The 25,055-nt window shown below is 38.0% G+C and overlaps 1 protein-coding gene across 2 annotated transcripts in view; it reads left to right on the plus strand.

Annotated features, from left to right (window-relative positions):
* SPEN (spen family transcriptional repressor) overlaps window positions 1-25,055 on the plus strand; it is a 109,773-nt gene that overhangs the window by 2,007 nt on the left and 82,711 nt on the right. For both annotated transcript variants that reach the window (XM_053690247.1, XM_053690248.1), the window contains exons 2-3: window positions 5,705-6,025; window positions 10,806-11,282. In XM_053690247.1, the coding sequence (XP_053546222.1) occupies window positions 5,705-6,025; window positions 10,806-11,282 (798 nt within the window). The remainder of the gene's footprint in view (window positions 1-5,704; window positions 6,026-10,805; window positions 11,283-25,055) is intronic.

The raw sequence follows: 25,055 nt of genomic DNA on the forward strand, positions 1-25,055 counted from the left end.
TTCTCTTCACATATTTATTTGAATGATACTGGGGGTTCTGCAGTGTTTTGTGATGGTTCAGGGCTGTCGTACTAAGGTGGTTTACTATGGTGTTTTGAGACACACTTGTGATCATTCAGTACTGGCATTGTTGTCTTGCAGCACACTGTGTGTGGTTTGATAGGTTGGGCAGGTTCTCTAGATGTTTACCGCAGGGAATTGTAGAGTGTGCCTAATAGTGAGTCACCATGGGAAAGAGTCTGCATGTTCAAACATTATCCCAGGCTCTAATGGGGGCAGTATTGTTTGTCCCTTTCTTCATTCTTTTGCGCTAGTGAATTATTAAACATTTTGCCCCCTCCCTGTGACACCCTGCCTGCATCTGTGTTGGGGGAGGGAATATAGGTCTAATAATACAGCCCATTCATAACTGCTAATAACATAGGAGCTTGGTGGGAAACTGCTTCATGTGTGGGAGACCTGATCCAAATGCATGGTGCTTCTGGGGCAGATTTTGCATTCCCTGGAATGGCTAAAAATAGACGCTGATGTTCTTAAAGTGCAGACACGTTTAGGCAGCATATTAACCCTTTTGAGATGCAGCAAGAGTAACAGTGGTGTGACCTTCTTTTGGTGGGTTAACCTCTGTCTGTATAGGGGACAGAAGCTGGTAACCTTAAGTGTAGTACATGCAAACTTCCTGACTAGGGAAGGCAGTTGAGCAATTTTTTTTTCTTCTGATCTAGGCTTGTAAATAAAAAAAATAGTGATCAAGGATGTGGTTCCCACAATCTGTTATGTGAAAGACACAACACGTTGCACTCAGAGTCAAGAATTGCTACTTACAGCAAGGAATGACCTTTGTCCCGTTCGCTCTATTGTGCTTTGTATGGGTAATTCCCAAGCATGGTTGTTGCAAGCTCCCTTTGCTCACCCTTAACTGGACATCGCCCCTGCAGCAGATGTGCTTGGTCTCAATAGAAAGGTTCTCCTTAAAATGGCGTCTTGTACCTTCCTAGTTCGAAACCTTGAACAAGCACTGCCTATTTGAGGGGTTGACAAACGTATATTAAAAATGTGCAGCTAAATCCCCAATATTCAAATTACTGCTAAATTTAAGAATCTATGAAATAAATGTGTGTGTATATATAGGCAATTAGTAAGATATTGCAGAAATGTAGGAACCAGAAATAAATTAAGATCTGTGGCTCCAGAGATTAGTCAAACCTCCGGTCTCTGCAAAACACACACAAAAGCTGCAGACACTTCCTCTGGGTGAAGCTGTGAATAGTCATCTGTGGGGTAAAAATTGTTTTTTTCAGTGCATGTTGCCCCTTATTTCCTAATTTCATGAAAGGGTCAACGTTTCTATTGCATGTTATTTTTGGATCATCAGATTAATGACATTTTATGCACTGCGGGCTTGATGTTGCTAGGCTTTCAAGGCAACTGAAAAGGTCTTTAAAATATTGTGCTGAAGTTGCCAAGGAGATGTTGCTAAGAGATACATGGGGAGGGATTATAGACTATAGTCGCTATTTACAGTGTAAAATTTCCTAAATAATCAGAGGTTGTTGGAATCGTATGTTGTATTGTGCACACATTTTCTGTTCTGTATTATTCAGTGTATGGCTGTACACACAATCTTATATATCCTTTTTATGTAATATACAAATCTTCTGTGATGCGGACGTAAAAGGTTCTTATCATTTTATCAGTAAGAGGTAAAATGACTTGAAATACTGGTTAGAATCATTTTGTTATAGTCTCCTTTCTCAAATGATCTTATTTTGGGCAAATATACTTCTCGTTCCCACCCATCCCCCATTCTGTGAAGAAATTCTGGAAGGGCTTAGTAAGCTTAATTAAATTGCAAGCTCCAGTTGTATACTCGTGCACGCCACACGATAGATGCATTTGTCACTGCAGTGAGAAAAATGTGTGTTATTTATAAAATCATGACTGTGGTTTCTGTTTTAACGTGGTGTTATGCAGAGTGTGTAAACACCATTCTGTTCATTGTTTGGGGGAGGAATTGCTTTTATTGTTCAGTATCGCCAGTTAGTACATCTTTTGTTGTATAAATTTCCTTTACCATTTTACATTTGAATTGGGCTTTGATTGCTTCAGTGGTATCATTGCGATGTCACTTTTTAAATACTATTTTTATAATGACTCGCAGATTTTATATAGGTAAAAATAATAATAAAGTCACCAAAAAAAAATAGACCTGTTAAAATCTACAGGATTCTATTGCAATAAAAGAGGCAAAAAAAGAAAGGAAATTTAGAGGAATTCAATTGCTTGGGACTGAATCTATATTATATTTGATTTTGTAAATACTATTTAGCCCATCATCTCAGATTTTCATTTTAATAAAAAGTTATACATCTATAAATTAGAGCTAACAATGAAGCAAGTGTACATACAGATGGTTTACATTGTAATTTTATACTTTTTTTTATGTTGCATTTTACAAAAAATATACAGTGACTGTCACTTTATCTACCATTATTATAGAATAGTTGTGTAGGGGTTTCTGCCCCGAAATTGCCACCGAGTTTAACCTGGTATGAAAATAGTGTAGCAGTCCATTGTTTCGGTTGATTGGGGGAAAATTTTATATGAACTCTGTATAATAGAAAATAATTATAATTGGTCAACCAGAACAAACTAGATCTTTCATGCCCACAAATCCGCATGTACACAAGGTAACCTCATTTTATGTTTAATTTAGTCTTGGTTTTTCTAATGCATCATCCACAATTTTTTTTATTTTTTTTAAAGGATGCTAATTCCTTTTTGAGAGCATCTTTTTACTGACTAGCCTCTATTGTCTTTGCAAATATGTCATGCTCTGAAATGTTAGTGATACACATTTAACTGAAAACAAAGCAGTTCTAACGTTTTCTTAGATTGTTACTGCTTATGTCTGAGTTGCATTAGTTTGTGCATTGTTTAATCCTGATACTTAGTACATCAGGGAAGAACTTTTTTCCACCAAGCACTATTTTATTAAGAATGGCAAAATACAATAAAATAAGTGAATTGTATTTTTTTCCAGCTTGTGAATCTGTTTTTTTTTTTTTTTTTTTAAATCGTTCTTCTAATTGTGGTTAATGGTTTATGGAGATCAATAGCAAAATACTTTTTTCCATGCCCGCTTTATATCATAAGAAAGCAGTGACACTTGATTGATGTGGTTAGTTTTCAGGCTTTATTAGTTTTATAGGTCAGATCACTTTGTCTCTTCATGAGGTTGCATGATTAGCGTAATCAAAGTTCTATGGTAAGGAAATACATTTCCAGAACAACGTAAAAAATATTTCCAAATCAGTCTAAGGATAAATCCATTTCTGTTTTTATTATTGAGAGTAATTTTTTGTTATCAAATTAACAAATATTTTGTTGTAAATTGAGCACTATTGATTTTGTTTAAAAGTTAGAAAAAGGTTTTTAAAAACGATTGCAGATGGCTCACACATGCTTCTGTGTGCAGACAGTAAAATATAACTGCACATCTGTGCTTAGGGGGGTGTATTAAAGTATGCCGTGGGCTAATTAGCTTTAAGGTGTCAGACAATTATATTTTCTATTCCATTACGTACACCATTTTAAAGTACACCTGACAAAGTACATCCACCTTTTAAAGAGCCAACTCATAGAGTAGAATTGCATAATAATGACAATGCAGTAACACATATAGTTTGATTGAAATTCAGATGAATTTCAAAGTTTAATATTTTACCTATTATCCATTTTTCATGTGTATGAGCATATGTTCAAGGAATTCTATTGTCTTATCTGCTGCTGTTAATGCACAATGTTCTGTATCCACCGTGGAAGTGGACAGTTCCCTGATAATTTCACATTTTGCATGTTTAGAAGTCACATCATGCTGAAGTTACTGCATCTAAAGGAAATAGATTGGTAATCCTCTGAGACAAGAAAGCCCTTCTACCGTAGATTGTTTAATATTCTTTTCTGCATTTTTTTTTTTTTTTTTTACTTCTGTGAATTATGTTTTTGGTGAACATTTCCAGTGTTGCATGGGTATTTTAAATAGGTCATGCAGATGATGTTGCTATTTCAGTATATTTAAGTGGTTGTTTGGGAAGTGTCCTTAGTCTTGTAATGCACATTCATAGCAAAGAAAATATTTAAACAGACATTAAACAATTTGAGATGACAATATAGAATTATAGATTATATATATATATATATATATATATATATATATATATATATATATATATATACTCCAATATACGTTCATGATTTATTTTGTCCCCTTTTCCTGTTCCATTCTGAAACTGTGAGCATTTCCGTTCCTGTTAGAAATGGAAGTGCCGAACAAGATATATTCCACACAGCCATTGGCTGCACACTCTAGTGACCTATTTATAACTGTTCCTAATTGGCCACAGCAGATAAGGTAACCTAAGTTACAACATGACAGTTCCCATTGTTTTATAGACACTGAAACATTTACAATTGTTTTGTCACTATTTAAACAACTAAATGCTATTCTCAGACCTGTGTTCTTTGTATACATCATTCTATCTAGCATTTATTTAGTGTTAATATCCCCTTAATGGTACCTTGCCTGTAGTGCTAAGGTACGCTACATACTGAAATTCTTAAAACATTTGTGCATTTGTTGTAAATGGACTAAATGCATATCATACGTTAGAATTAAATGACTACATATTTTGTGCATTGCAGGGTACTGGTAGTTCTGACTCCTGACTAAGAACTTTCCCTTATTTAAATGTTTTGTAACGTAGGGCAGGTTTGGGCACGAAACTCACTGCCTGTGCTTATTCATGCTGTAAGAATGGGTTAGGTAGTACACTTTTGTGTATATAGGGGTTTAGCATAAAACATAACATGTTTTCTGTCAGTCAATAGTTGGGCTAAAAAAAAGTACCTGTTTTAATTTATGGGTAGGTTACAGTTAGACTTGTTAAGGTAGTATAGAAACGGTGAGCAGCTGAAAACACAATTTTTATCCTTCTTTCTGGAAATAGGAAGCAAACTGTTCTTTACATTTCAGTGGATCTGTAATTTTCCCCAGTAAATTAGTTGTTATGTAAGCTGGTTTTCCAGCCTTGTTTTTTAAAGGGACATTCATTTGAAATAAGTCAAAAAGCAGCATATCTAACTATTCCAAGTTTAGATGATGAGGAATTAAATAACAGAAAAATCCTAGCTAAATAAGTTTTAAACACTTTAAAAAAAAAAGAAAATCTATGTAAATTTTATACAGTGCATTTCTCAATTGCTGATTCAAATCATGAGTACTAAAACAAATGTGCTTTTGCCCCTTTAATGTTTTATTAAAGCGTATTTAGATAAGAAAGCTCATATCAAAACAAAAAGTTCATAGCCACTGTACTAAGTTAAATAAAAAAGATTCTTATATGCCACTGGTCGACAAATAGGTTTAAATTTAGGAGCCAGTAAGAATATTTAGGAGCCAGACAGTGGTATTTGTATATAGATATATGAAGAATAACCCAAAAGTTAAGTCAGTGGCTCACTGGCTCCTAGGTTTGTTAGATCCTGTTAATTTTGCCATCCTTGGTATTGAGTGCACTGTTACCTGATGTTTTAACTAAACAGTTAAGTTTCACATTCCTGGTAATTTGCATTTAACAGTAGTTTTTTTTTTTTTTAATACTAATGTGTGCGTTCCCCTTTCTCTCTTGTTTCTTCATTCTAGATATGGACGTGTTGAAAGTGTTAAAATTCTGCCCAAAAGGGGATCTGATGGCGGTGTGGCAGCATTTGTGGATTTTGTGGATATCAAAAGTGCTCAGAAGGCACACAATGCAGTTAACAAAATGGGAGATCGAGACCTAAGGACGGATTACAATGAACCAGGCACTATTCCAGGTGCTGCTCGTGTATTGGATGATACAGTTTCCATAACATCTCGTACTAGAGAGGTGTCTGGGTTCAGAGGAGGTAGTGGGGCACCCGCTTATGGACCCCCTCAATCACTTCATGCACGGGAAGGACGTTATGAGCGGAGACTTGATGGGTAAGTTGTAAGGTTTCTCTAGGCAGGTGTTTTGTATTTAAAATGGTGAGAACAACCAAACTCGCATAGGGCCCCCAGATGGATTTAAAAATTTTTTGGAAATCTATTTCCTTCCTTTTTGGTTTGGAGACACAAGTTATTCTTGTCCTAATGGTGAGGATATTGTTGATTTTGTGGATCTTAAAAGGATTGTTGGTGCAGCCGGTTGGATGTTTGCTTCAAAGTGAAATTCTTAAAATGGAAATACGAATTGGTCTAATGGATTCTGGATTTATTATCTATATACCTTTCTATTGATAGTACTTCTGCCGCATTGGATATATCCCATGGAGTTACAAGCCGTAACAAATATAAGCTGACATTCTTTATGGAGTATTAAGTATAGAAACATCTACAGTATTTGATATAGGGGTCTAACAGACTGTAGCTCTGGAAAATGGATGTTACCACAGACATTTCTCAAAACACTATACATGGAAGTCATTGGATTCTGCAAATGGAATGATACAGAAGTTGAAGACAGAAGACTACTATGTGTGGATCTACATAAATCGATACCTTTGGGAATTATTCTACCACATTGCAGTGTGATACTATACCATGTTTTGTTTGGAATATTTCGCACATCGTTTCCAGAACTTAAGACTTTTGCAAAGAATTATAATGCAACTCTAAATTTAAAAGTTTAAAGGAAAAAAAAAAAAAAAAAAGCAGCAACAACAATGTGGAGATATATTTTTTTTCTATTTCCCCTAATCTAAATTGTGTGGCTCTGGAGCTCGTTTGGGTGACTGTGAATGAATAGTCTAATTGGACAATACAAGGCTGGGAAGACTTCAGAAGACTTATTTCAAAGTTTTTTTTTTTTCTTCAAATTTTAAAGGACATAATTTTTTCCAACAATACCCACAGTGGAAGAAAATGTGTCATTTGGGGGTTGGAATGGTGTAAAATCTATTGATTTTTTTTTTGCTTTTTGCCATAGAATGAACATCATCTGTGGATTATTTTACTTTATTTTTTAAGTTTTTTTCACTTTTTTTTTTTTTTGGGGGGTATGGCCCTAGAAATTTTTCTTGGCGGTTCATCAAAGGTGTCATTTTGAACCCTTTACCCTCATTGAGAAGGTGGATTATCCCTATAAAAGGGACCAAATTGGGAAAATTATGTTCTCAAATCACTCCCTAGATTTAATTGGGATTTTAGGTCGTGTTTCCTCACTTGGAAAAGGTTGGTATGTGCTGCCCTGTATATCTTAGCCCCTGTCTAACCCAAGTCATCCTTTTATTTCCACTAACTCCAGTAGTACTAATAGATACATCAAACAGCCTTGTTAGCGCTTAGTCTTCTGAACCTCACAATTCTGCTTTCTCCTTTTGCTTATTCTCTGTAGTGTCTGTTTAATCATAGCGATTGCCTTGGTGTGTCTGTTATAGCCGTAATGTTCTCTTCATTTTACTAAACAAAAACAATTACACATTGTGCCTTCATATTCCTTTTGACAAATGTCCACTGTTCCCACTACAATTCAGGATTGCTGAAAACGTCACCAGAATTTGAGCTTCCTAAGTCAATGTTAGGATTCAAAACCAAACGTATCTTAATACTGCAGTGAAATATTGTAGTGTTATTGGTGAAGTCAGAGCTACACACCAACTACAGAACAAAAGAAGTGTTATGTATCATTTTCTTCGCGTATAATTATTAAAGATTATCATTTCACATTGTGATATGTGTAAGAATATGAGTGGACACATTGCAAGAGACACATTGGAGAGCAAATAACTAAAACGTCAATGTAGATCATATTTTATGTTTTAAGTACTAATTATAGTTTTAACTGCCACCATCTGATCTCCAAAGGAATATACTGATTTGGAAGTACATCATGGAAAAGCCAGCAACTAGAATCACAGACACCAACCAACCTTTTTTCCTTTTTCTTTAAAAAAAAAATTAAAACATTTCTTCCATTGTTTGTCTACCAGTGGAGTTAACATGTGTTCAACATTTGCACCTCTATTTTCTAAATGTAAGCACTTTTTAAATTGTCATGTTTTTTTTTTAAAATAAAGTACACTAATGGAGAAAAATGAAAACTTAGGAGTCAGTTAAAATTTGATTTAAAAGTTAGATAAGAGAAATTAGCAGAGGTATTTTCAGGCATTTTTGTTTTTGATGTCACAAGTACAATTTTGTGTGCCTGGGCTTTTCCAAGCTCCTAAATAATTAAAGGGACAGTCTAGTCCAAAATAAACTTTCATTATTCAGATAGGACATCTAATTTTAAACAACTTTCCAATCTTCTTTTATCACCAATTTTGCTTTGTTCTCTTGGTATTCTTAGGTGAAAGTTAAACCTAGGAGGTTTATATGCTAATTTCTTAGACCTTGAAGGCCGCCTCTAAGCTAAATGCATTTTGACAGTTTATCATCACTAGAGGGTGTTAGTTCATGTGAATCATATAGATAACACTGTTCTCACACGTGGAGTTCCTAGGAGCCAGAACTGATAGGCTAAAATTGCAAGCCTGTCAAAAGAACTAACATAATGGGGCAGTTTGCAGAGGCTTAGATACAAGGTAATCACAGAGGTAAAAAGTGCATTAATATAACTCTATTGGTTATGCAAAACTAGGGACTGGGTAATATTGGGATTATCTATCTTTTAAAACAATAACAATTCTGGTGTACACTGTCCCTTTTAGCAATCGTTTAAACTCTAGTTTGAATAAAAAGGAAATCAATGTTTCTCAGATAATAAAACAAAAACAAATCTAGAGCCAACTACTTCAATACTAGCGTTCAGCATAGAGCAATGATTGTATAAAAAAGTAGCATCAACCTTTTTGTTTCGGTTCTTAACGGAGTCTTTCCACATAGTATTGTACAGATTGATTTAAAATAATTGATATACATAAATATCTATCTTGTGAGTCTAAGTAATCTAATGTGTGTTTGAATTGTTTTACATTAATCTTTTTACATGAACTTTCTTGGTATGTTGCTTGGTCAGATGTAGACTTGCAGGAGCACCTTAGGTAGGTGCTTATTTGCCTACGGTTATTTTGCAAACTGCATTAATTACTTGTTTGCCAATGGCGCTGTAGTAGGTTACTTTGCAATGTTTTGCAGACATATCTGACAGCCAAATGTTTAAAAAGACTTAGAAGTGATGCATTAACTTTATTAGCTAACTTTCAATGCAAAAAGGCATCTAATTTTAGCAGAGATAAAAGCTTTTGCATAATGTATTTCTGCAAAATGAACATACAAATTAATTTTACTCTCTTCTTACCGAACAGCTCTTCCCAGTGTAGCCTATCAAATGCTGCAAAAGACCTGGTGCAAGTTGTGCTGTGCGTCCATAACAGCCTATTTGGCTGCGTGGGGAGGCAGAAAAGCCTTATTGAGGGAACAGGATTAGAGTCAAACACTGGAGAGGTCTGCATTTTAAGCAAAAATAAAGCAAGCAAAAGGCTGCAATTTTTTTGGCCAGCAATCATTAAAATGTAATTGTTTTTAATTGCTCTAGCACTTAAAAAACCAATAGTTGAGAGCTGTGTCAGCACCGTGGCACCCAATCTGGGTGACTGATTTATTTATCATTTGGCCTAGCATGTATTTCACATAGCTCTGTTGTGAAGCACACAACATCATAAATCAGCCACATTTAAATACTTAGACTCACAATTAATATCCCTATTTTTGGTTACTTAAAAATGCTAATTATAATATGCAGACAGTTATTGCTTTCAAATTTTTGTTGCCCTCTCCCTTCCCCCCAATTTTAGCTAAGTTGTTAAGACAGCAAAGCACGCAACGTGCTATTGAAAGTGATAATAGTTCAATAAAATAAATTTAGATGCAAAAAAGGTCTAAACTTGTGACGTCTTATCAATGGTGTCAAAATGAGCAAGTGGAGTAAAAGGATGACCCAGCATTTTTTATTTACTTTTTTTAACCAAAGAACAAAGAATTATTGGACATGTTTTAGATCTATGAAATATAATGAAATGCATAAAAAAATAATTGTCCACCCCTGCAACAATTACCACTTGTAACCTTAATAAAGTTTCTAAAAGAATCGGTTTCCTGTTTTATACTCTTATGCTCAGTGTCCATTGTATCAACTGATGGCCAATATCAACCATCCTGATAGTGCATACATGAGGTTTCAGAAAATAACCTTAGACAGTGCCATGCTTTGTTTTTATTATTTCTATAGTCTTGTATGGTTAGTTTTTTAGTTCTACTAATTAGGTGCTTTTAAAAAGAAGATTCTGAATGATCACGCATCAAAATATGCTACAACAGCAAATGGAAATTACTGGGCCAAAAATATTTCCAGCAAATATTCATCTTGCTCTTTCATTGCCCTGAAGACTGATTACTACCTGCAAATTAAGACATTGGGACTAAATGTTGGTTCTTCCACTTTATTTCCTAATATTCAAGATGTTATTTTGCCGAGTGGATGTTAATTTTCGACCAGTTTTGGATTACCTCTGCTTTTTATTTTATTTTTTTAGTTTAATTTTAAAGAGATTTATTAGTAACTAGTGAGATACCATGAAAATCTTCCTTTAAATAGTTTACTATAAATGTAGCCCAGGCAGATTGTGAAGCTGTGTGCTTATTACAGAATTGGCTGATTTTATTTTTGTGTGTGTCCTAAATAATGAGTAACTGATAAATATGAATGCTTGCATGAACTTTTCTACCTTTTTACAGCTTTATGTTGCAATAGCATTAAAACAGTTTCTCCTCTTTAATGCAGGGCTTCTGAAACTAGGGAGCGTACTTATGAACATAGTGCCTATGGACACCATGAACGTGGGACTGCTGGGGGATTCGATCGGACACGACACTATGATCAGGATTACTATAGAGATCCAAGGGATCGGACCTTACAGCATGGGATATATTATAATTCTCGGAGGAGTCCAACAAGATTTGATACTCATGATCCACGCTATGAGTCTAGGGCTCGAGAACCTTTTCCGTTACCAAGTGTTGTGCACAGGGATATCTATAGGAATGATATTTCTAGGGAGGTACGAGGGAGGCGGCCTGACCGTAACTACCAGCACAGCAGGAGTCGGTCCCCACATTCGTCACAATCCAGAAATCAGTCCCCACAGAGGTTGGCTAGCCAAGCGTCCAGACCTGCAAGATCCCCAAGTGGCAGTGGCTCCAGGAGCAGATCGTCAAGCAGTGATTCTATCAGCAGCAGCAGTAGTACCAGTAGTGACAGGTAAGCGCACAATCGCTACTAAACCTCTGGAAGTTTGTTCTGTTGCTTGATAAGCTTGTGTCTACATTTTCCTGTTTTTAATGTGACATTCAATTATAAAAGCATTCATGCAAATATTCTAATAATGATTCTATTGATGCTTATAAGTATCAGCATCCCAGTGTTCCATTTCACTATTTTTTTTTCTTGAAGCAAATGTTGAATTCCGAATAGGGAATTGTAACATTTTGTTACACAGTTCAAGGAAAGGGGCATTACCCCCTTGTACCAATACATAACGGTTAGGCACTCTACATAGAATGCTACTCTGATCACTGAGCAAGCCATGGGTGAAAAAATGAGATTGGTCTGTGGGATTTAAACCTGCTAGGTTTGCACGTTTAGCTGTTTATTAACAAGGTGCTACTTTAGTTTTAAATGTAAAACATAAACCGTAGGGCAGTTATTTACTCTACATAATTGTTCAATTTTACTAAACTTTTGCAGCAGCTTTTTGAATATTTGCATGGCAGACCATATTTTTTGGTATATGCAAAAATATGGGTTATCTTCTCACATCTACAAGTGCATTTTAACCTCTTAAGGACATATGACAGAATTTTTCCGTCATAAAACAATTGAGCAAACTGAAAGCTGTGTCCTTAAAGGGTTAATATGTTTATGCCCTCAATTTTATTATTATTATCAGGTATTTGTGGAGCGCTAACAGGTTCCTCAATAAAATTGCTTTTAGAGTTATCATCGCCCAACAATAGAGCTGAATAAGTCAACCTCTACAGCTTGGAAACAATCTGTACTTGGGAATGAGTTGTGCACAAATATTGACTTTCGTGTTCTTTCATGTTCATGTCTGCATGTTTTAAACACTCCATGCATTTATAAGTATAGTAGTGAGGTTATTCCCCACCTCCCTTTAGTCATGGATGTCGCCATGTTGAAATCTGTCTTTCACTGCATTCCAGTGCTGATGTGTTTGCACATGTGCAGTAACTCTTTCAGATACCTGCAGTGAAACCTAGGTTACAAAATGGCGGCACCCATGATTAGAGGGAGGTGCATGACATTTATTTAGTGTTTAATGGCTCTTTAAGTGCTGCTCTTTCATATACGTGACAGAAAATGTGAGTTTGTGCATTGCAACTGTGTGAGGGATGGGATCTGTTTTAAAAGTGAAAATTCTAATACTTATTTGCAAAAAATATTTTTTTCACAAAGGGTTACTGTCATTTTTTTTCTTTCTTGTGATACAAATTCACTAGCAATCTCCTATGTTTTTATTTACTTTTATTGAGTAAGTCATTAACCAAAGCTTTCATTATACCATGCAAAAAGTACACAGGGATCAACAAATCCAGGTGCCATGGAACCACTGGCACCTTAAATGTAGTCCCTGTCGCCCTGGTTTAGAATCCACAAGAAACCTGTGGGTGCCCCCCACATCCCCCAGCTGCTGCTAATATTTTGCTCAGTGTAGCTGCTTCTTTTATAGGACTCAATGCTGTGAAATACAAATCCTACTTTTGTGGTGTTTTATATAATTTATTTGTACAAAATAAATAAAATTCTAAATATATATAAAATGTATGTAAAAAAAAATGTATTTCTTGGTATGTTGGAGAAAGTTGAGAGAGGTGAAAACTGGTGCAGTTTATTTTATCAGATTATGTATTACTGAAGGAAAACCTATATTGTGCATGTGATTAAACCAAGTGCTGCAATGGCAGCTAATTAAAAATGTGTTGGGAATTCTTAGGAGCCGTATAATTTGCACCAATGACGGTTATCAAACCCATTATTCAACAGCAGTAGGCTCCCTTGTTGGTGATAGTCATCACAGGTTTATACGGCTTTAAACTGTGCTGCAGATTTGTTTGGCTAGTTTGCAAGGATGCTGGTTTTATTTTGTTCTTGTACCTTTATTCTATAATAATATTAAATCCAGGGTTTGAGAAAGTTACTATATATGTCTACATCAATATTTTACAGTAAGGTAAAAAGTGTACAGCTGCAATATAAGTTGTTTATCTTGGTTAAAAATAATAGACTGGATTATTTTGCACTTGTAAACTTTCAGTAAAACTATTTCATTGTAATTTCCTCAGCCTTTGATTTACACAAATGGATACAACGTTTTTGTGTTTAACATTTTCTTTTGTCTAATGTGTATCATTCTTGATTGTGGGACAAAATGTCCCAAGAAACAAGTTGTCACTGGCTCCTACATTTTTGGGTTATTCTCTATATCTTTAAATGCAAATAGCAGCAAAACAGTGATTTTTTGTTTTTGGGGTGGATAACTTGTAGCTTGCACACAAGCCAGGACATATGGCTATTGGCAGTGCCTGACAAATCTGTTTAAAAATTTGGAGCCAGTAAGAATATTAAGGATATATTTCAGGAACCAGACAATGTTATATAGATGTATGGAGAATAGCCCAAAAAGTTAGTAGCCAGGAGTAGAATTGTAGGAGCCACTGCGTTTGCTGAGCCCTGGCTATTGGTTGCTTGTGTGCTAGTGATGCCACCACAACACACTAAGTACTTCACTGGGACGGGGGCAGGTGTGTGTGGGGTTTACTGTTGTATATCTAGTGGTTTGCATGAGTTATCATTGAGGAACATCATTTTTAAAATAATGCTCGCCTACTCTCTGTTGTTAGGGGACCTCACATTCTAAACCTTCACTTGCATCTACAAAAGATGTGTACGTTACCAGTGCAGTTTTCATGAGCAAAGCATTTGTGTTATCCTGTGCGTCTCAGTACTTCTCCCTTTTAAAGGTAATAATATACATGTAAAAGATTTAGTTTTTTAATTATATATAACCAATTAAAAATGCTGTATTGGAAAAGGTCTATATAAATGGGTTTTAAAAGCAGGGTAAACTGTCATCGTCGGGGTAATTTGCAGTCAAAGGATACACCTCTTATTTCTCTTACCGAGGCCAATTAGGTATCAATAAGCTTCTACAGTGGTCAATCACTGTGTAAAATGTAGCTTGGTTAGACTTCTGAAGGAAATTGGATGCTCAGCAATTTACATTTTCAATCACAGAAAAAGGGGGCAAAATATAGAAAGAATATTGCTGACATTGCTGATATTATTCTGTTTTCTATGCACTAGAAGAACTATTAAAGGGATATGAAAACCAAACGTTTTCTTTTGTGGTTCAGACGGAACAAACCATTTAAAAAAAAGTTTCCAATTTTCTTGTATTATTAAATCTGCTTGGTTCCTACGGTATTCTGTGTTGAAGAGCTACCAAGGTAGGCGTCTGAAGCACTAAATGGCAGGAAATAGTGCTGCCCTCTAGTGCTCCAGAAATGGGCCGGCTTTTAAGCATATGTCCCTGCTTTTCAACAAAATACCAAGAGAACAAAGGAAAATGAATAATAGTCAATTAGAAAGTGTAAAATTGTATGCTCTATCTGAATCATGAAAGAAAAGTGTTTGGGTTTTGTATCCCTTTAATATGTCAACCTTTTTTAATATGTTAATCAAAGCAGCATCAATGCCTACTGGGAGCTAGCTGAATAAAATGGGTGAGCTAGTGATGAAGCAGAAATGTGCAGCCACTAATCGGCAACAGTGAATTGCTTCTCCTGCATCTACCTAGGTATGCTTTTTGACTACGGATACAAAGAGAATGAAGCAAATTTGATAATAGTAGTAAACTGTAAAGTTGTTTAAATGACACTTGCTGTCAGAATCATGAAGGTTTAATAAAAAGCAAAAACGCCACAAGCATGGGAACAGGAATGTGTGTTTGTAACACGTATGCTCTTAGGTAAAATAGAGCAACAACAGGCCGTTGTAGGGAGAGCAGTCATTGTTCTATTTGACTGATATTGAATGAATTAAAGGACATGGAACACCTTTATCTTTCATGATTTAGATACAGCATACAATTTTCAACAACTTTTCAATTTACTTCTATCATCAAATTTGCTTTTGTTCCCATGGCATTCTCTGTTGTAGAGATACCTAGGTAGGCATCTGAAGCACTACATGCCTGATTTCCTGGGCACTTATGAGTTACACATGCTGCAGGGTTTGCAGGGAGGAACGTGAATGGTGCTGTCCAGGGTTACTATTTTTGTGCTGTCTAGCTGCACAATACATGTTCCTCCCTGCACACCCTGCAGCATGTGTAACTCATTAGTGTCCAGGAAAACATTGCCGAGGTGGTAGCCCTTACTTCATGGCTCTTGCAAATTGCAGTTTTTGCAAAACTGCTGCAATATAGTTCTCCAGAAATGGGCCGGCTACTAAACATATGTCCCTGCTTTTCAATTGAAGATACCAAGAGAATGAAGAAAAAATGAAAATAGAAGTAAATGAAAAAGTTGTTTAAAATTGCATGCTCTATCTGAATCATGAAAGAGACATTTTGTTTCATATCCCTTTCAAATGAGCAGCAGTGCACTGCTGGGAGCTAGCTGAACACAACAGTTGAGCCAATTACATTAGAGATATGTGCTGCAACAGATCGGCTACCTCCCAGTAGTGCATTGTTGCTCATGAGCTTGTCTTGGTGTGCTTTTCAACAAAGGTTAACAAGAGAATGAAACAAATAAGATAAAAGTAGTAAATCGGAAAGTTGTTTAAAAATGTATGCTCTATGTAAATATGAAGGGAAAAATTGAGTTTCATGTTCCTTTAATAATTCTATGTTCAAAGGGATAGGAAAGTCCAAATTAAATTTGCACGAATCAGAGCAAGTCATTTTAAAGGGACGTTCAACTCAAATTTTTTTTCTTTCATGATTCAGATAGAGTACAATTTTAAACATTCCAATTTGCTTATCTAATTTGCTTCATTCTTTAGATATCATTTGTTGAATAAATAACAAAGCACATGGATGAGCCAATCACATGAGGCATCTATGTGCAACCACTAATCAGCTACTGAGCATATATAGGTATGCTTTTAAGCAAAGGATAGCAAGAGAATGAAGCAAATTAGATAATAGAAGTATATTAGAAAGTTGTTTAAAATCGCATGCTCTTTCTTGAGTCATGGTAAATGATCAGCCATTGTATGTTTACCTCATGGATCTGCGAGTTCATACATTGTATTGCATTTCTTTTGAAAATAAAGCTGATTTTTAAAAAAATAAATAAAATAAATCGCATGCTGTTTCTAAATCATGAAAGAAAAAATTTGGGTCTCATGTTCCTTTAATACATTTTAAAAATTCCTTCTATTTTCAAATGTACTTTTTTTCCCCCCTGGTATCCATTGTTGAAAATGAATACGCACATATCCTACACTAGTGGGATCTAACTGGTGATTGGTGCCTGCACACATTTGTCTCTTGTGATTGGCTAACTAGATGTGTTCAGCTAGCTGTCAATAGTGCAATGCTGTTCCTTCAGCAAAGGATAACTAAAGAATGAAGCTTGTTTATTAATAATATTAGTAGATTTGGAAGTTGTTTAAAATTTCCTGTCCCTTTAATTGGAAGCATTCTAAATAAAGTAATATTGTTATACTAAAAATAATATTCAGAAAGCTGACTCCAGTATTTGTCAAGCCTAGTAATGTAAACTACGTGTGTGAATGGTTGTAATAAAGTAAACTTGTTGACAAATTTGAGCACCTGTAACCGCTCTATCCCTTTTTGCAGGCCTACTCTGCCTGATTACGCTCGATAGTTCCGTATTTCTCACTGGAATTTATTTCTTTACCTGTAGCTGCGTCTGAAGAAGGCAAGCATATTAAGTTACAGCACCGCTTAAGTGCTTAGTGCTTCATGGTAAATATTTAGCTGATGTAATCCTACAGATTCTATTTTACAAAGTCCGGAAGATTACCACTCTATAAATTGTGCTACATTTGCTAAAAATGTTTACCAATCTCATGAAGCAATGAGTGGTAGTATTTTGTTCTTTGCCTTAAAGGGACATACACAATGTTGTTAACCTGGAACTATGGAGCTGTGTTTTTAAAAATTATAAGAAATATATACACACAGAGGGGTGGAAAAGATTACTATATTTCTCCAACATAGGTGTGTCCGGTCCACGGCGTCATCCTTACTTGTGGGATATTCTCCTCCCCAACAGGAAATGGCAAAGAGCCCAGCAAAGCTGGTCACATGATCCCTCCTAGGCTCCGCCTACCCCAGTCATTCTCTTTGCCGTTGTACAGGCAACATCTCCACGGAGATGGCTTAGAGTTTTTTTAGTGTTTAACTGTAGTTTTTCATTATTCAATCAAGAGTTTGTTATTTTCAAATAGTGCTGGTACGTACTATTTACTCAGAAACAGAAAAGAGATGAAGAATTCTGTTTGTATGAGGAAAATGATTTTAGCAACCGTAACTAAAATCCATGGCTGTTCCATACAGGACTGTTGAGAGCAATTAACTTCAGTTGGGGGAACAGTTTGCAGTCCCTTGCTGCTTGAGGTATGACACATTCTAACAAGACGATGTAATGCTGGAAGCTGTCATTTTCCCTATGGGATCCGGTAAGCCATGTTTATTACGATTGTAAATAAGGGCTTCACAAGGGCTTATTTAAACTGTAGACTTTTTCTGGGCTAAATCGATTGATTATTAACACATATTTAGCCTTGAGGAATCATTTTATCTGGGTATTTTGATATAATAATATCGGCAGGCACTGTTTTAGACACCTTATTCTTTAGGGGCTTTCCCAAAGCATAGGCAGAGTCTCATTTTCGCGCCGGTGTTGCGCACTTGTTTTTGAGAGGCATGGCATGCAGTCGCATGTGAGAGGAGCTCTGATACTTATAAAAGACTTCTGAAGGCGTCATTTGGTATCGTATTCCCCTTTGGGTTTGGTTGGGTCTCAGCAAAGCAGATACCAGGGACTGTAAAGGGGTTTAAAGCTTAAAACGGCTCCGGTTCCGTTATTTTAAGGGTTAAAGCTTCCAAAATTGGTGTGCAATATTTTCAAGGCTTTAAGACGCTGTGGTGAAAATTTGGTGAATTTTGAACAATTCCTTCATGTTTTTTCGCAATTGCAGTAATAAAGTGTGTTCAGTTTAAAATTTAAAGTGACAGTAACGGTTTTATTTTAAAACGTTTTTTGTACTTTCTGATCAAGTTTATGCCTGTTTAACATGTCTGAACTACCAGATAGACTCAGGAGGCCCCTAGTACATCTAGCGCGCCAATACTCCTTACTATGCAACAATTAACGGCTGTAATGGATAATTCTGTCAAAAACATTTTAGCCAAAATTAACCCTTGTCAGCGTAAGCGTGGCTGCTCTGTTTTAGTTACTGAAGAGCATGACGACGCTGATATTAATATCTCTGAAGGGCCCCTAACCCAATCTGAGGGGGCCAGGGAGGTTTTGTCTGAGGGAGAAATTACTGATTTAGGGAACATTTCTCAGCAGGCTGAATCTGATGTGATTACATTTAAATTTAAATTGGAACATCTCCGCATTTTGCTTAAGGAGGTATTATCCACTCTGGATGATTGTGAAAATTTAGTCATCCCAGAGAAACTATGTAAAATGGACAAGTTCCTAGAGGTGCCGGGGCTCCCAGAAGCTTTTCCTATACCCAAGCGGGTGGCGGACATTGTTAATAAAGAATGGGAAAGGCCCGGTATTCCTTTCGTCCCTCCCCCCATATTTAAAAAATTGTTTCCTATGGTCGACCCCAGAAAGGACTTATGGCAGTCAGTCCCCAAGGTCGAGGGAGCGGTTTCTACTTTAAACAAACGCACCACTATTCCCATAGAGGATAGTTGTGCTTTCAAAGATCCTATGGATAAAAAATTAGAAGGTTTGCTTAAAAAGATGTTTGTTCAGCAGGGTTACCTTCTACAACCCATTTCATGCATTGTCCCTGTCACTACTGCCGCATATTTCTGGTTTGATGAACTGCTTAAGGTGCTCGATAGTGACTCTCCTCCTTATGAGGAGATTATGGACAGAATCAATGCTCTCAAATTGGCTAATTCTTTCACTCTAGACGCCTCTTTGCAATTGGCTAAGTTAGCGGCTAAGAACTCTGGGTTTGCTATTGTGGCGCGCAGAGCGCTTTGGTTGAAATCTTGGTCGGCTGATGCGTCTTCCAAGAACAAGCTACTAAACATTCCTTTCAAGGGGAAAACGCTGTTTGGTCCTGACTTGAAAGAGATTATCTCTGATATCACTGGGGGTAAGGGCCACGCCCTTCCTCAGGATCGGCCCTTCAAGGCAAAAAATAGACCTAATTTTCGTCCCTTTCGTAAAAACGGACCAGCCCAAGGTGCTACGTCCTCTAAGCAAGAGGGTAATACTTCTCAGGCCAAGCCAGCTTGGAGACCAATGCAAGGCTGGAACAAGGGAAAGCAGGCCAAGAAACCTGCCACTGCTACCAAGACAGCATGAAATATTGGCCCCCGATCCGGGACCGGATCTGGTGGGGGGCAGACTCTCTCTCTTCGCTCAGGCTTGGGCAAGAGATGTTCTGGATCCTTGGGCGCTAGAAATAGTCTCCCAGGGTTATCTTCTGGAATTCAAGGGACTTCCCCCAAGGGGGAGGTTCCACAGGTCGCAGTTGTCTTCAGACCACATAAAAAGACAGGCGTTCTTACATTGTGTAGAAGACCTGTTAAAAATGGGAGTGATTCATCCTGTTCCATTAAGAGAACAAGGGATGGGGTTCTAGTCCAATCTGTTCATAGTTCCCAAAAAAGAGGGAACGTTCAGACCAATCCTAGATCTCAAGATCTTAAACAAATTTCTCAAGGTCCCATCGTTCAAGATGGAAACCATTCGAACTATCCTTCCTTCCATCCAGGAAGGTCAATTTATGACCACGGTGGATTTAAAGGATGCGTATCTACATATTCCTATCCACAAGGAACATCATCGGTTCCTAAGGTTTGCATTCCTGGACAAACATTACCAGTTCGTGGCGCTTCCTTTCGGATTAGCCACTGCTCCAAGGATTTTCACAAAGGTACTAGGGTCCCTTCTAGCGGTGCTAAGACCAAGGGGCATTGCAGTAGTACCTTACCTGGACGACATTCTGATTCAAGCGTCGTCCCTTCCTCAAGCAAAGGCTCACACGGACATTGTCCTGGCCTTTCTCAGATCTCACGGCTGGAAAGTGAACGTGGAAAAGAGTTCTCTATCCCCGTCAACAAGGGTTCCCTTCTTGGGAACAATTATAGACTCCTTAGAAATGAGGATCTTTCTAACAGAGGCCAGAAAAACAAAGCTTCTGGACTCTTGTCGGATACTTCATTCCGTTCCTCTTCCTTCCATAGCTCAGTGCATGGAAGTGATCGGGTTGATGGTGGCGGCGATGGACATAGTTCCTTTTGCGCGCATTCATCTAAGACCATTACAACTGTGCATGCTCAGTCAGTGGAATGGGGACTATACAGACTTGTCTCCGAAGATACAAGTAAATCAGAGGACCAGAGACTCACTCCGTTGGTGGCTGTCCCTGGACAATCTGTCTCAAGGGATGATGTTCCACAGACCAGAGTGGGTCATTGTCACGACCGACGCCAGTCTGATAGGCTGGGGCGCGGTCTGGGGATCCCTGAAAGCTCAGGGTCTTTGGTCTCGGGAAGAATCTCTTCTACCGATAAATATTCTGGAACTGAGAGCGATATTCAATGCGCTCCAGGCCTGGCCCCAGCTTGCGAGGACCAGGTTCATACGGTTTCAATCAGACAACATGACGACTGTGGCGTACATCAACCATCAGGGGGGAACAAGGAGTTCCCTAGCGATGGAAGAAGTAACCAAAATTATTCTTTGGGCGGAGTCTCACTCCTGCCACCTGTCTGCTATCCACATCCCAGGAGTGGAAAATTGGGAAGCGGATTTTCTGAGTCGTCAGACATTGCATCCGGGGGAGTGGGAACTCCATCCGGAAATCTTTGCCCGAGTCACTCACCTGTGGGGCATTCCAGACATGGATCTGATGGCCTCTCGTCAGAACTTCAAAGTTCCTTGCTACGGGGCCAGATCCAGGGATCCCAAGGCGGCTCTAGTGGATGCACTAGTAGCACCTTGGACCTTCAAACTAGCTTATGTGTTCCCGCCATTTCCTCTCATCCCCAGGCTGATAGCCAGGATCAAGCAGGAGAGGGCGTCGGTGATCTTGATAGCTCCTGCGTGGCCACGCAGGACTTGGTATGCAGATCTGGTGAATATGTCATCGGCTCCACCTTGGAAGCTACCTTTGAGACGAGACCTTCTTGTTCAGGGTCCGTTCGAACATCCGAATCTGGTTTCACTCCAGCTGACTGCTTGGAGATTGAACGCTTGATTTTATCGAAGCGAGGATTCTCAGATTCTGTGATCGATACTCTTGTTCAGGCCAGAAAGCCTGTGACTAGAAAGATTTACCACAAAATTTGGAAAAAATATATCTGTTGGTGTGAATCTAAAGGATTCCCTTGGGACAAGGTTAAGATTCCTAGGATTCTATCCTTCCTTCAAGAAGGATTGGAGAAAGGATTATCTGCAAGTTCCCTGAAGGGACAGATTTCTGCCTTGTCGGTATTACTTCACAAAAAGCTGGCAGCTGTGCCAGATGTTCAAGCCTTTGTTCAGGCTCTGGTTAGAATCAAGCCTGTTTACAAACCTTTGACTCCTCCTTGGAGTCTCAATTTAGTTCTTTCAGTTCTTCAGGGGGTTCCGTTTGAACCCTTACATTCCGTTGATATTAAGTTATTATCTTGGAAAGTTTTGTTTTTAGTTGCGATTTCTTCTGCTAGAAGAGTCTCAGAATTATCTGCTCTGCAGTGTTCTCCTCCTTATCTGGTGTTCCATGCAGATAAGGTGGTTTTACGTACTAAACCTGGTTTTCTTCCAAAAGTTGTTTCTAACAAAAACATTAACCAGGAGATTATCGTACCTTCTCTGTGTCCAAAACCAGTCTCAAAGAAGGAACGTTTGTTGCACAATTTGGATGTTGTTCGCGCTCTAAAATTCTATTTAGATGCTACAAAGGATTTTAGACAAACATCTTCCTTGTTTGTTGTTTATTCAGGTAAAAGGAGAGGTCAAAAAGCAACTTCTACCTCTCTCTCTTTTTGGATTAAAAGCATCATCAGATTGGCTTACGAGACTGCCGGACGGCAGCCTCCCGAAAGAATCACAGCTCATTCCACTAGGGCTGTGGCTTCCACATGGGCCTTCAAGAACGAGGCTTCTGTTGATCAGATATGTAGGGCAGCGACTTGGTCTTCACTGCACACTTTTACCAAATTTTACAAGTTTGATACTTTTGCTTCTTCTGAGGCTATTTTTGGGAGAAAGGTTTTGCAAGCCGTGGTGCCTTCCATTTAGGTGACCTGATTTGCTCCCTCCCTTCATCCGTGTCCTAAAGCTTTGGTATTGGTTCCCACAAGTAAGGATGACGCCGTGGACCGGACACACCTATGTTGGAGAAAACAGAATTTATGTTTACCTGATAAATTTCTTTCTCCAACGGTGTGTCCGGTCCACGGCCCGCCCTGGTTTTTTTAATCAGGTCTGATATTTTATTTTCTTTAACTACAGTCACCACGGTACCATATGGTTTCTCCTATGCAAATATTCCTCCTTAACGTCGGTCGAATGACTGGGGTAGGCGGAGCCTAGGAGGGATCATGTGACCAGCTTTGCTGGGCTCTTTGCCATTTCCTGTTGGGGAGGAGAATATCCCACAAGTAAGGATGACGCCGTGGACCGGACACACCGTTGGAGAAAGAAATTTATCAGGTAAACATAAATTCTGTTTTTACTAGTCCAGAGGGAATGTTATATATATATATATATATATTAATATATATATATATATATATATGTATATATATATATATGTATATATATGTATATGTATATATATGTATATATATATATATGTATATATATGTATATATATATATATATATATATATATATATATATATGTATATGTGTGTATGTGTGTATATATATATATATATATATATATATATATATATATATATATATATATATATATATATATATATATATATATATATACATATATATATATATATACATATATATATATATATATACACACTGCTCAAAAAAATAAAGGGAACACTAAAATAACACATCCTAGATCTGAATGAATTAAATATTCTAATTAAATACTTTGTTCTTTACATAGTTGAATGTGCTGACAACAAAATCACACAAAAATTAAAAAATGGAAATCAAAATTTTCAACCCATGGAGGTCTGGATTTGGAGTCACACTCAAAATTAAAGTGGAAAAACACACTACAGGCAGATCCAACTTTGATGTAATGTCCTTAAAACAAGTCAAAATGAGGCTCAGTAGTGTGTGTGGCCTCCACGTGCCTGTATGACCTCCCTACAACGCCTGTGCATGCTCCTGATGAGGTGGCGGATGGTCTCCTGAGGGATCTCCTCCCAGACCTGGACTAAAGCATCCACCAACTCCTGGACAGTCTGTGGTGCAAAGTGAAGTTGGTGGATGGAGCGAGACATGATGTCCCAGATGTGCTCAATTGGATTCAGGTCTGGGGAACGGGAGGGCCAGTCCATAGCATCAATGCCTTCGTCTTGCAGGAACTGCTGACACACTCCAGCCACATGAGGTCTAGCATTGTCTTGCATTAGGAGGAACCCAGGGCCAACCGCACCAGCATATGGTCTCACAAGGGGTCTGAGGATCTCATCTTGATACCTAATGGCAGTCAGGCTACCTCTGGCGAGCACATGGAGGGCTGTTCGGCCCCTCAAAGAAATGCCACCCCACACCATTACTGACCCACTGCCAAACTGGCCATGCTGGAGGATGTTGCAGGCAGCAGAACGTTCTCCACGGCGTCTCCAGACTGTCACGTCTGTCAAATGTGCTCAGTGTGCCCCTGCTTTCATCTGTGAAGAGCACAGGGCGCCAGTGGCGAATTTGCCAATCTTGGTGTTCTCTGGCAAATGTCAAACGTCCTGCACGGTGTTGGACTGTAAGCACAACCCCCACCTGTTGACGTTGGGTCCTCATACCACCCTCATGGAGTCTGTTTCTGACCATTTGAGCAGACACATGCACATTTGTGGCCTGCTGGAGGTCATTTTGCAGGGCTCTGGCAGTGCTGCTCCTGTTCCTCCTTGCACAAAGGCGGAGGTAGCGGTCCTGCTGCTGGGTTGTTGCCCTCCTACGGCCTCCTCCACGTCTCCTGATGTACTGGCCTGTCTCCTGGTAGCGCCTCCATGCTCTGGACACTACGCTGACAGGCACAGCAATCCTTCTTGCCACAGCTCGCACTGATGTGCCATCCTGGATGAGCTGCACTACCTGAGCCACTTGTGTGGGTTGTAGACTCCGTCTCATGCTACCACTAGAGTGCAAGCACAACCAGCATTCAAAAGTGACCATAACATCAGCCAGAAAGCATAGGAACTGAGAAGTGGTCTGTGGTCACCACCTGCAGAACCACTCCTTTATTGGGGGTGTCTTGCTAATTGCCTATAATTTCCACCTGTTGTCTATCCCATTTGCACAACAGCATGTGAAATTGATTGTCACTCAGTGTTGCTTCCTAAGTGGACAGTTTGATTTCACAGAAGTGTGATTGACTTGGAGATACATTGTGTTGTTTAAGTGTTCCCTTTATTTTTTTGAGCAGTATATATATATATATATATATATATATATATATATATATATATATATATATATATATATATATATATATATATATATATGTATATATATATATATATATATATATATACATACACACACACACACATACATACATACATACATACATACATACATACACACACACACACAC

This window comes from Bombina bombina, chromosome 8 (assembly GCF_027579735.1).
Source record: "Bombina bombina isolate aBomBom1 chromosome 8, aBomBom1.pri, whole genome shotgun sequence".
NCBI classification, from domain to species: domain Eukaryota; kingdom Metazoa; phylum Chordata; class Amphibia; order Anura; family Bombinatoridae; genus Bombina; species Bombina bombina.